At 36.5% G+C, this 12556-nt stretch overlaps 2 protein-coding genes across 15 annotated transcripts in view; one reads left to right on the forward strand and one right to left on the reverse strand.

The window, feature by feature from the left end:
- Appl (amyloid-beta-like protein) overlaps positions 1 to 3509 on the reverse strand; it is a 57065-nt gene extending 53556 nt beyond the window's left edge. For 8 of the 13 annotated variants that reach the window (XM_065867986.2, XM_017083790.4, XM_065867984.2 and 5 more), the window contains exons 1-2: positions 3351 to 3508; positions 1844 to 2165 (exon numbers count right to left, since the gene is read on the reverse strand). In XM_065867986.2, the coding sequence (XP_065724058.2) occupies positions 1844 to 1921 (78 nt within the window). In that variant the 5' untranslated portion in view covers positions 1922 to 2165; positions 3351 to 3508. Of the gene's footprint in view, positions 1 to 1843; positions 2166 to 3350 lie in introns of all 13 variants that reach the window. The other 5 variants (XM_017083791.4, XM_017083789.4, XM_017083788.4 and 2 more) reach the window with 1 other exon arrangement.
- The window catches only part of spdi (split discs), a 108208-nt gene extending 104077 nt beyond the window's left edge, over positions 1 to 4131 (forward strand). For both annotated transcript variants that reach the window (XR_010654851.2, XR_005014804.3), the window contains one exon: positions 3994 to 4131. The gene's annotated coding sequence lies outside the window, so the exon portion shown is untranslated. The remainder of the gene's footprint in view (positions 1 to 3993) is intronic.
- Positions 4132 to 12556: the final 8425 nt, after the last annotated feature.

Below are 12556 nucleotides of genomic sequence, written 5' to 3' on the forward strand. Positions count from 1 at the left end.
AGAAAAGCTCGGGTCGGGCTGAAATTGTTTTGAAATGATTTGAAAAAGCATTTCAGTTTAAGCCAACAATATCCCAGGAACGCATGTGTGTGTGTGTGTGTGTGTGTGCGAGTGCCTGTGAATTGATGAATGCGCCCGGAAAAGAGAGAGAATCCCTCTGATGAATGCAGGACCAGCCTCAGAACAATTTGAGGATTATGCTGATGGAGCTGTAGCCGAGCTGTAGTTCCGCAGCAATAATTGAGGGATTTTCTTGGACCTGAGCTGGGAATAAAGATGCGAATGTAAGTAAGTGGTCCCTAAGCGCCACTCAACCCCCCAAACTTCACCGATCGATAACCTGGCCACTTATTCAATTTCCATGATAATTGCCAACCGCAACGGGTGGCAAATCAAAATCAAAATGGCCTAACTGCCTTCATTAGTTTCGCTGGCACTTTAGCTACTTTCGCATGCAAATTGCCCGTTGGAGCCAGCTGCTGCTGCTGCTGCTGCTGCTGTTCCTGAATGTTGGTATCTCCTTCGGTTTTTGGGTTTTCGGTTTTTGGGCTTTCGGTTGCCTGTGTGCGGTTGTGTAAGCCGAAAAGCCACGGGAAAAACCCAGCCAGTCAGCTAGCGAAAAGAAAACGGTTCAATTAAGCCAATATTTGCGCACACTCGCGCCTTGTGTTGGTTAGTTTGGCAACGGCTGAGACGGCAACTGGAACCCCTTACCCAGAAAACCCCCTAAACACCCTAGAAACCCCCCGAAATCCCTTGAACCCTCGGGCGGCGCTGCTAAGCGATGGCACATTTTTCGTAGCATACTTTGCGCGGCTGCTTAGCCTGGCCCACGGCCACAACAGAAAAACAGAAAACAGAAACTCACAAACGCTGCTCAAGTGTTTGTGTATCTGTCTCTCGCCCAATGAGTGTGTGTGAGTGTGAGTGACTGTGTGTGTGTGGTTGGGATTTGAATTGCCATTGCACGCAGAAAAAAACCACAGCCATATCTCTTCGATTTTGTCAGCTGTACACTGTAATATCACTTCTGATATTGTATCAATAAACAAAATGTTATGAGGAATATATTAAAGGTTTATCAGGATATATCTCTTGAAAAGTTCTTTGGTATTATACGTTTTTTATGTATTGGTTCACTTTTGATATTGTATCAATAAATGTACTATGTTATAGTTTTGATGGGTATGATTGTATCTTGAAACGTTGGTCAATTCTATTAAATGTGAAATATATTCGTTCTCCTCTTAATATTGTATTAATAAGACAAATGGTATTTTAATATATTATTAGATTTGATGGGTTTGAAAATACTTATAAAATTTTAAACATATGTTATTATAGGGCATTTTAATAAGTATTAAAGGAAAAATTTCTAGAGATTAATATAATTTTGTTTCCCTAACTACCAAAATTAAGAACAAACCTGTAATTTTTCGGTTTCTGTTAATGTTAATTTTAGTTATTGTTCTAAAAATGTTAAAAAACTCATTTTATACTTTTAATTTTCAAATATACCGCTTGTCACAATAGATTGTTATTATATTTTATGTACAAATCTAAATGTTTAAATAATGTCTTCAGATCTCTAGTCAGAATAGTTATTTTAAAGGGGCTTTATCTATTTCAATATTCAAAAATAGCCATATTTTTGGGTCATATTTTGCCTCAGTGTGCTCTTTCGGTTTCGGTTTGTGTTTCTGTTCTGGGTTTCGGGTCTTTCGGCTAGCGCCTTCGTTCCTTCGAGGCATTGTATCGAATGTGGAGTGGAGTGGGGTTCTGGTTATGGTTCTGTTGTGTGGAGTGGAGTGGAGTGGAGTGGTGTGTGGATGCGGTGACTCACCTGAACCTGAGCGGTGCCAATGGCCAGGACGACCCAGAGGCTCCGCAGCAACAAATTACGACGCAGCGCGGCGCACATTGTTCGCACTCCTTTCAGCTTTCAGCTCCTTGTCCTTGGCTCCTTTGTCCTCCTGTCTCCCGTCTCCTGTGTCTCCTGTTTCTCCTGCCTGAGAGTCTTCGAATCTCAGAGGGGCTCTGAATTTAGCGCTGCTTTCTGCGGCTCGTCTAACTCTTCTGATTTGGATTCGGATTCTGATATTGTTTCGATTGCTGTTTCTGTTTAACTTGTATTTGGTTTGTTGGCTTGTTCGTTTAACACTTTGCTGCACAGACAGACGACGGCGGCAGCAACAACAAGAAATCGAAAACACAAGAAAATTTCATTAGCAAGCGATTCGGAATTGTGGGTTCAGCATTTTGGTTTTCTGGATTTCTGATCTCTGCTTTCTGCGTTCTGGGGGTTCGTACTCCGATTTCGTTCGATTTGCGGTGCCCAAGTTAGCTGGTGAGCTGGTTAGCTGCCTGCCCCACAGCGAAGCGCTTTTCCTTTCGTCGCTGTCGCTGCCTTTGCCCCAAAAACTATCCACGAAAAATGTCAACTCGGAAAAGACAGTGAGTGTGTGCGTCTGTGTGTGGTCGTAGTATTTGATTGTGGAACGTAGTAGAAGAGAGTCTAAGATGTCAGGCGGGGGGTAAAGGAAAGCTAAGGCAAGAGAGCACTCGCTGCTATCTGTCCAAAAGTACCCAGTACTCAGTAGTACCCCTTACTCGCTGGTTCTTGAGATGGTATGGTATGGCATGGCATGGTATTTCGTATTTCGTATTTCTCGGACAAAAATACACTCCGCAAACTACGTAATTCAGGAGGCAAGCGGAGAACCTGTCAGCTGCAGCCGTTGGCTCCCATGTCCCATGTCCTGCGTCCTGTGTCACTTGTGAAAGTCCTCTGCTCTTGGCAGCTCCTACGCAGGTCCACCCAACCCCCCTGCCATTACCCCTTGGCCAAGGAAAAGGCCTCGTAACCACGTCGTTTTTCTGGCTTCTGCGCACTCACTTCTCACTTTCTCAATTCATCTCTTTGCTCACTTTCTCACTGATTCTGCGCATTTTGCCCCCCAGCTAAGTTGGCACCACAAATCCACTGTTCGCATCGGCTTAGTTTTGTTCTATTCAAGATTATATCACTTTGTTTTGGATGTTTCTCTAGGGTTTTCTCTATTTTTCTTCTTTTTTTTCTCTTTTTCTCATAAAGCACTCGCACTTGAACAGCAAAAAAAAGTATTGAGCTTGTATTTTGTTTTAAGTGATTTGATTTGGTCTCTCAATGTGTGTGTCTCTCTGGTTTCGATTCTCGGCTCCTCGGCATCCAAATCTCTCTCTCTCTCTCTCTCGTGGATTCTGATTGTGGGAGAAAGGGGGAGAAATCAGCCCTAGGCCTCTTCCCAGCGGAGCTCTGAATCTCTGAGTCTCTGAATCTCTGAATCTGGAGCTCTGGCGATGGGCTGTACCTGGCGCTGCGAACGCTCACAAACGACTGCGAGTGCTGCTGGCTGCTCGGCGGACTCGTTGCCTCCAAATCGAATGTCCTGCGAGTCCGAAAGTCGAATTCGGGGGCGCAGAGCGCGTGCCCGGGATCGATATTAAGGGCGAATCCGAATCAGAAACCGAAACCGCGGGGGTGGAAGTGGAACTACTTGCTTCAGCAGTGCTCCGTGCTGCCTGGTCCGTGGCCTGTGGAATGTGCCAGCCGAAAAAAGGCAGCAGCAGGTGCTCGGAACGAAGTCCGAAATCCAAAGGGTGGCATTCGCAGAACCGGTTCCGCCAGCGAACCAAACGAACTCGCGCTCACTTCCGTCGGAATTGTTATCAGTTTTTGGAACTCCGCGCGGTAACTTCAGGTGGTGGATTAGCCCTTGCAGCACTTGCAAGGATTCAATTCCAGTTTCCCTGTTTTATATGCTTATTTTTCCTTTTTGCATGACTTCCTTTGCAAAATACACATTTATGTGGCACGTATTTAGCTTGAATTGTTATACGTGACTTAGCTTAATTTTTAATTTATTTATTTTTATACAATGGTGTTTTATATCTTAAATATATATTATATATTATTTCAAGTTTTATTTATAACACATACCATTTTTTTTCTAGGTCTTGCGACGCAACATGAATGAGATGAAAGGATAACGGCTCAGGAGGCGCAAAAACCTTTGGCTTTATTTAAATTACCACGTTTATTATTAAAAAAAATAAAATAATAACCAAGTCGGCAGTATTTTCGGAATAAAATGAAGCGGATTTTAAATTTAAAATATTTGTAAGATACTTTTTGGGTAACTGCTTTTCTCGTATAGCCCTAAAGGTGTAGCATATTTTTGGGGATCATCTACAAAGTTCACCGACAGGTAGCGCCACATATAAACTCAATTCACTGCCTGAAAAAAGCTAACTGCTGCAATGTTATTTATTGGTAGCCAAGTTTTAAACCAAAATCCCACTATTTTAAATGTCGCCGATACTTTATACAGCGAGGTGCTGAGCCATAGCCCCGTCTTTTAAGCGTGAATAGCCAGGTATCAAACCACGCCCCCTATTTTTAAGCAAAATCGAACAAAAATATTAATCTTTAAAACTATAAATGCCAAAAAGGTCAGAATGAGGAGTGTCATACCTTGTTGAGGAAAGAAAAATCGCATTTTTGACCAAAATCTGAATATCGTATTTTTGACTAAGATCGGAATCCCATTTTTTCGCCAAAAAAATTCGGTTTTTTGGCTGCCATAACAAAAATATAACTCAGAATGATGAATTTCATCGTTGAGCTCGTTGCTTAATTTCCAATCCATTGGCATCCAAACCTGAAAACTTTTCATTTTTGCCATTTTTCGCAGAAATAGATGATGTACCCCCTTACAAAAAATGAAAAAATTGGTCAAAAAATACATTTTCATAAAAGTGATGAGGATTGTTAGCATTTTAAGCAAGCTGCTCAAAACAGTCGGTCTTTTAGCTGTACGCCTTGAATTGGCTGAACTACGATGAAAAAACCAAAAAAAAAATTCACATTTTTGACAAAAATCCGAATTTTGTATTTTTGACAAAAATGTAAACCCTTTTTTCGCCAAAAAAATTCAGTTTTTTGGCTGCTACAAAGAAAATAAACGTCGGATCGAGGAATGTCATACCTCGTTGAGCTCGTTGCTTAATTTCCAATCCATTGGCATCCAAACCTGAAAATTTTTCATTTTTGCCATTTTTCGCAAAAATAGATGATGTACCCCCTTACAAAAAATGAAAAAATTGGTCAAAAAATACATTTTCATAAAAGTGATGAGGATTGTTAGCATTTTAAGCAAGCTGCTCAAAACAGTCGGTCTTTTAGCTGTACGCCTTGAATTGGCTGAACTACGATGAAAAAACCAAAAAAAAATGTCACATTTTTGACAAAAATCCGAATTTTGTATTTTTGACAAAAATGTAAACCCTTTTTTCGCCAAAAAAAATTCAGTTTTTTGGCTGCTACAAAGAAAATAAACGTCGGATCGAGGAATGTCATACCTCGTTGAGCTCGTTGCTTAATTTCCAATCCATTGGCATCCAAACCTGGAAATTTTTAATTTTTGCCATTTTTCGCAAAAATAGATGATGTACCCCCTTACAAAAAATGAAAAAATTGGTCAAAAAATACATTTTCATAAAAGTGATGAGGATTGTTAGCATTTTAAGCAAGCTGCTCAAAACAGTCGGTCTTTTAGCTGTACGCCTTGAATTGGCTGAACTACGATGAAAAAACCAAAAAAAAATGTCACATTTTTGACAAAAATCCGAATTTTGTATTTTTGACAAAAATGTAAACCCTTTTTTCGCCAAAAAAAATTCAGTTTTTTGGCTGCTACAAAGAAAATAAACGTCGGATCGAGGAATGTCATACCTCGTTGAGATCGTTGCTTAATTTCCAATCCATTGGCATCCAAAACTGAAAATTTTTCATTTTTGCCATTTTTCGCAAAAATAGATGATGTACCCCCTTACAAAAAATGAAAAAATTGGTCAAAAAATACATTTTCATAAAAGTGATGAGGATTGTTAGCATTTTAAGCAAGCTGCTCAAAACAGTCGGTCTTTTAGCTGTACGCCTTGAATTGGCTGAACTACGATGAAAAAACCAAAAAAAAATGTCACATTTTTGACAAAAATCCGAATTTTGTATTTTTGACAAAAATGTAAACCCTTTTTTCGCCAAAAAAAATTCAGTTTTTTGGCTGCTACAAAGAAAATAAACGTCGGATCGAGGAATGTCATACCTCGTTGAGCTCGTTGCTTAATTTCCAATCCATTGGCATCCAAAACTGAAAATTTTTCATTTTTGCCATTTTTCGCAAAAATAGATGATGTACCCCCTTACAAAAAATGAAAAAATTGGTCAAAAAATACATTTTCATAAAAGTGATGAGGATTGTTAGCATTTTAAGCAAGCTGCTCAAAACAGTCGGTCTTTTAGATGTACGCCTTGAATTGGCTGAACTACGATGAAAAAACCAAAAAAAAATGTCACATTTTTGACAAAAATCCGAATTTTGTATTTTTGACAAAAATGTAAACCCTTTTTTCGCCAAAAAAAATTCAGTTTTTTGGCTGCTACAAAGAAAATAAACGTCGGATCGAGGAATGTCATACCTCGTTGAGCTCGTTGCTTAATTTCCAATCCATTGGCATCCAAAACTGAAAATTTTTCATTTTTGCCATTTTTCGCAAAAATATATGATGTACCCCCTTACAAAATATGAAAAAATTGGTCAAAAAATACATTTTCATAAAAGTGATGAGGATTGTTAGCATTTTAAGCAAGCTGCTCAAAACAGTCGGTCTTTTAGCTGTACGCCTTGAATTGGCTGAACTACGATGAAAAAACCAAAAAAAAATGTCACATTTTTGACAAAAATCCGAATTTTGTATTTTTGACAAAAATGTAAACCCTTTTTTCGCCAAAAAAATTCAGTTTTTTGGCTGCTACAATGAAAATAAACGTCGGATCGAGGAATGTCTTACCTCGTTGAGCTCGTTGCTTAATTTCCAATCCATTGGCATCCAAACCTGGAAATTTTTAATTTTTGCCATTTTTCGCAAAAATAGATGATGTACCCCCTTACAAAAAATGAAAAAATTGGTCAAAAAATACATTTTCATAAAAGTGATGAGGATTGTTAGCATTTTAAGCAAGCTGCTCAAAACAGTCGGTCTTTTAGCTGTACGCCTTGAATTGGCTGAACTACGATTAAAAAATTAAAAAAAAAATGTCACATTTTTGACAAAAATCCGAATTTTGTATTTTTGACAAAAATGTAAACCCTTTTTTCGCCAAAAAAATTCAGTTTTTTGGCTGCTACAAAGAAAATAAACGTCGGATCGAGGAATGTCATACCTCGTTGAGCTCGTTGCTTAATTTCCAATCCATTGGCATCCAAACCTGGAAATTTTTAATTTTTGCCATTTTTCGCAAAAATAGATGATGTACCCCCTTACAAAAAATGAAAAAATTGGTCAAAAAATACATTTTCATAAAAGTGATGAGGATTGTTAGCATTTTAAGCAAGCTGCTCAAAACAGTCGGTGTTTTAGCTGTACGCCTTGAATTGGCTGAACTACGATGAAAAAACCAAAAAAAAATGTCACATTTTTGACAAAAATCCGAATTTTGTATTTTTGACAAAAATGTAAACCCTTTTTTCGCCAAAAAAATTCAGTTTTTTGGCTGCTACAATGAAAATAAACGTCGGATCGAGGAATGTCTTACCTCGTTGAGCTCGTTGCTTAATTTCCAATCCATTGGCATCCAAACCTGAAAACTTTTCATTTTTGCCATTTTTCGCAGAAATAGATGATGTACCCCCTTACAAAAAATGAAAAAATTGGTCAAAAAATACATTTTCATAAAAGTGATGAGGATTGTTAGCATTTTAAGCAAGCTGCTCAAAACAGTCGGTGTTTTAGCTGTACGCCTTGAATTGGCTGAACTACGATGAAAAAACCAAAAAAAAATGTCACATTTTTGACAAAAATCCGAATTTTGTATTTTTGACAAAAATGTAAACCCTTTTTTCGCCAAAAAAATTCAGTTTTTTGGCTGCTACAATGAAAATAAACGTCGGATCGAGGAATGTCTTACCTCGTTGAGCTCGTTGCTTAATTTCCAATCCATTGGCATCCAAACCTGAAAACTTTTCATTTTTGCCATTTTTCGCAGAAATAGATGATGTACCCCCTTACAAAAAATGAAAAAATTGGTCAAAAAATACATTTTCATAAAAGTGATGAGGATTGTTAGCATTTTAAGCAAGCTGCTCAAAACAGTCGGTCTTTTAGCTGTACGCCTTGAATTGGCTGAACTACGATGAAAAAACCAAAAAAAAAATTCACATTTTTGACAAAAATCCGAATTTTGTATTTTTGACAAAAATGTAAACCCTTTTTTCGCCAAAAAAATTCAGTTTTTTGGCTGCTACAAAGAAAATAAACGTCGGATCGAGGAATGTCATACCTCGTTGAGCTCGTTGCTTAATTTCCAATCCATTGGCATCCAAACCTGAAAATTTTTCATTTTTGCCATTTTTCGCAAAAATAGATGATGTACCCCCTTACAAAAAATGAAAAAATTGGTCAAAAAATACATTTTCATAAAAGTGATGAGGATTGTTAGCATTTTAAGCAAGCTGCTCAAAACAGTCGGTCTTTTAGCTGTACGCCTTGAATTGGCTGAACTACGATGAAAAAACCAAAAAAAAATGTCACATTTTTGACAAAAATCCGAATTTTGTATTTTTGACAAAAATGTAAACCCTTTTTTCGCCAAAAAAAATTCAGTTTTTTGGCTGCTACAAAGAAAATAAACGTCGGATCGAGGAATGTCATACCTCGTTGAGCTCGTTGCTTAATTTCCAATCCATTGGCATCCAAACCTGGAAATTTTTAATTTTTGCCATTTTTCGCAAAAATAGATGATGTACCCCCTTACAAAAAATGAAAAAATTGGTCAAAAAATACATTTTCATAAAAGTGATGAGGATTGTTAGCATTTTAAGCAAGCTGCTCAAAACAGTCGGTCTTTTAGCTGTACGCCTTGAATTGGCTGAACTACGATGAAAAAACCAAAAAAAAATGTCACATTTTTGACAAAAATCCGAATTTTGTATTTTTGACAAAAATGTAAACCCTTTTTTCGCCAAAAAAAATTCAGTTTTTTGGCTGCTACAAAGAAAATAAACGTCGGATCGAGGAATGTCATACCTCGTTGAGCTCGTTGCTTAATTTCCAATCCATTGGCATCCAAACCTGGAAATTTTTAATTTTTGCCATTTTTCGCAAAAATAGATGATGTACCCCCTTACAAAAAATGAAAAAATTGGTCAAAAAATACATTTTCATAAAAGTGATGAGGATTGTTAGCATTTTAAGCAAGCTGCTCAAAACAGTCGGTCTTTTAGCTGTACGCCTTGAATTGGCTGAACTACGATGAAAAAACCAAAAAAAAATGTCACATTTTTGACAAAAATCCGAATTTTGTATTTTTGACAAAAATGTAAACCCTTTTTTCGCCAAAAAAAATTCAGTTTTTTGGCTGCTACAAAGAAAATAAACGTCGGATCGAGGAATGTCATACCTCGTTGAGCTCGTTGCTTAATTTCCAATCCATTGGCATCCAAACCTGGAAATTTTTAATTTTTGCCATTTTTCGCAAAAATAGATGATGTACCCCCTTACAAAAAATGAAAAAATTGGTCAAAAAATACATTTTCATAAAAGTGATGAGGATTGTTAGCATTTTAAGCAAGCTGCTCAAAACAGTCGGTCTTTTAGCTGTACGCCTTGAATTGGCTGAACTACGATGAAAAAACCAAAAAAAAATGTCACATTTTTGACAAAAATCCGAATTTTGTATTTTTGACAAAAATGTAAACCCTTTTTTCGCCAAAAAAAATTCAGTTTTTTGGCTGCTACAAAGAAAATAAACGTCGGATCGAGGAATGTCATACCTCGTTGAGCTCGTTGCTTAATTTCCAATCCATTGGCATCCAAAACTGAAAATTTTTCATTTTTGCCATTTTTCGCAAAAATAGATGATGTACCCCCTTACAAAAAATGAAAAAATTGGTCAAAAAATACATTTTCATAAAAGTGATGAGGATTGTTAGCATTTTAAGCAAGCTGCTCAAAACAGTCGGTCTTTTAGATGTACGCCTTGAATTGGCTGAACTACGATGAAAAAACCAAAAAAAAATGTCACATTTTTGACAAAAATCCGAATTTTGTATTTTTGACAAAAATGTAAACCCTTTTTTCGCCAAAAAAAATTCAGTTTTTTGGCTGCTACAAAGAAAATAAACGTCGGATCGAGGAATGTCATACCTCGTTGAGCTCGTTGCTTAATTTCCAATCCATTGGCATCCAAAACTGAAAATTTTTCATTTTTGCCATTTTTCGCAAAAATATATGATGTACCCCCTTACAAAATATGAAAAAATTGGTCAAAAAATACATTTTCATAAAAGTGATGAGGATTGTTAGCATTTTAAGCAAGCTGCTCAAAACAGTCGGTCTTTTAGCTGTACGCCTTGAATTGGCTGAACTACGATGAAAAAACCAAAAAAAAATGTCACATTTTTGACAAAAATCCGAATTTTGTATTTTTGACAAAAATGTAAACCCTTTTTTCGCCAAAAAAAATTCAGTTTTTTGGCTGCTACAATGAAAATAAACGTCGGATCGAGGAATGTCTTACCTCGTTGAGCTCGTTGCTTAATTTCCAATCCATTGGCATCCAAACCTGGAAATTTTTAATTTTTGCCATTTTTCGCAAAAATAGATGATGTACCCCCTTACAAAAAATGAAAAAATTGGTCAAAAAATACATTTTCATAAAAGTGATGAGGATTGTTAGCATTTTAAGCAAGCTGCTCAAAACAGTCGGTCTTTTAGCTGTACGCCTTGAATTGGCTGAACTACGATTAAAAAATTAAAAAAAAAATGTCACATTTTTGACAAAAATCCGAATTTTGTATTTTTGACAAAAATGTAAACCCTTTTTTCGCCAAAAAAAATTCAGTTTTTTGGCTGCTACAAAGAAAATAAACGTCGGATCGAGGAATGTCATACCTCGTTGAGCTCGTTGCTTAATTTCCAATCCATTGGCATCCAAAACTGAAAATTTTTCATTTTTGCCATTTTTCGCAAAAATAGATGATGTACCCCCTTACAAAAAATGAAAAAATTGGTCAAAAAATACATTTTCATAAAAGTGATGAGGATTGTTAGCATTTTAAGCAAGCTGCTCAAAACAGTCGGTGTTTTAGCTGTACGCCTTGAATTGGCTGAACTACGATGAAAAAACCAAAAAAAAATGTCACATTTTTGACAAAAATCCGAATTTTGTATTTTTGACAAAAATGTAAACCCTTTTTTCGCCAAAAAAATTCAGTTTTTTGGCTGCTACAATGAAAATAAACGTCGGATCGAGGAATGTCTTACCTCGTTGAGCTCGTTGCTTAATTTCCAATCCATTGGCATCCAAACCTGGAAATTTTTAATTTTTGCCATTTTTCGCAAAAATAGATGATGTACCCCCTTACAAAAAAATGAACAAATTGGTCAAAAAATACATTTTCATAAAAGTGATGAGGATTGTTAGCATTTTAAGCAAGCTGCTCAAAACAGTCGGTCTTTTAGCTGTACGCCTTGAATTGGCTGAACTACGATGAAAAAACCAAAAAAAAATGTCACATTTTTGACAAAAATCCGAATTTTGTATTTTTGACAAAAATGTAAACCCTTTTTTCGCCAATAAAAATTCAGTTTTTTGGCTGCTACAAAGAAAATAAACGTCGGATCGAGGAATGTCATACCTCGTTGAGCTCGTTGCTTAATTTCCAATCCATTGGCATCCAAAACTGAAAATTTTTAATTTTTGCCATTTTTCGCAAAAATAGATGATGTACCCCCTTACAAAAAATGAAAAAATTGGTCAAAAAATACATTTTCATAAAAGTGATGAGGATTGTTAGCATTTTAAGCAAGCTGCTCAAAACAGTCGGTCTTTTAGCTGTACGCCTTGAATTGGCTGAACTACGATGAAAAAACCAAAAATAAATGTCACATTTTTGACAAAAATCCGAATTTTGTATATTTGACAAAAATGTAAACCCTTTTTTCGCCAAAAAAAATTCAGTTTTTTGGCTGCTACAAAGAAAATAAACGTCGGATCGAGGAATGTCATACCTCGTTGAGCTCGTTGCTTAATTTCCAATCCATTGGCATCCAAAACTGAAAATTTTTCATTTTTGCCATTTTTCGCAAAAATAGATGATGTACCCCCTTACAAAAAATTAAAAAATTGGTCAAAAAATACATTTTCATAAAAGTGATGAGGATTGTTAGCATTTTAAGCAAGCTGCTCAAAACAGTCGGTCTTTTAGCTGTACGCATTGAATTGGCTGAACTACGATGAAAAAACCAAAAATAAATGTCACATTTTTGACAAAAACCCGAATTTTGTATTTTTGACAAAAATGTAAACCCTTTTTTCGCCAAAAAAAATTCAGTTTTTTGGCTGCTACAAAGAAAATAAACGTCGGATCGAGGAATGTCATACCTCGTTGAGCTCGTTGCTTAATTTCCAATCCATTGGCATCCAAACCTGAAAATTTTTCATTTTTGCCATTTT

Source organism: Drosophila suzukii, chromosome X (genome assembly GCF_043229965.1).
Source record: "Drosophila suzukii chromosome X, CBGP_Dsuzu_IsoJpt1.0, whole genome shotgun sequence".
In the NCBI taxonomy this organism is placed as follows: domain Eukaryota; kingdom Metazoa; phylum Arthropoda; class Insecta; order Diptera; family Drosophilidae; genus Drosophila; species Drosophila suzukii.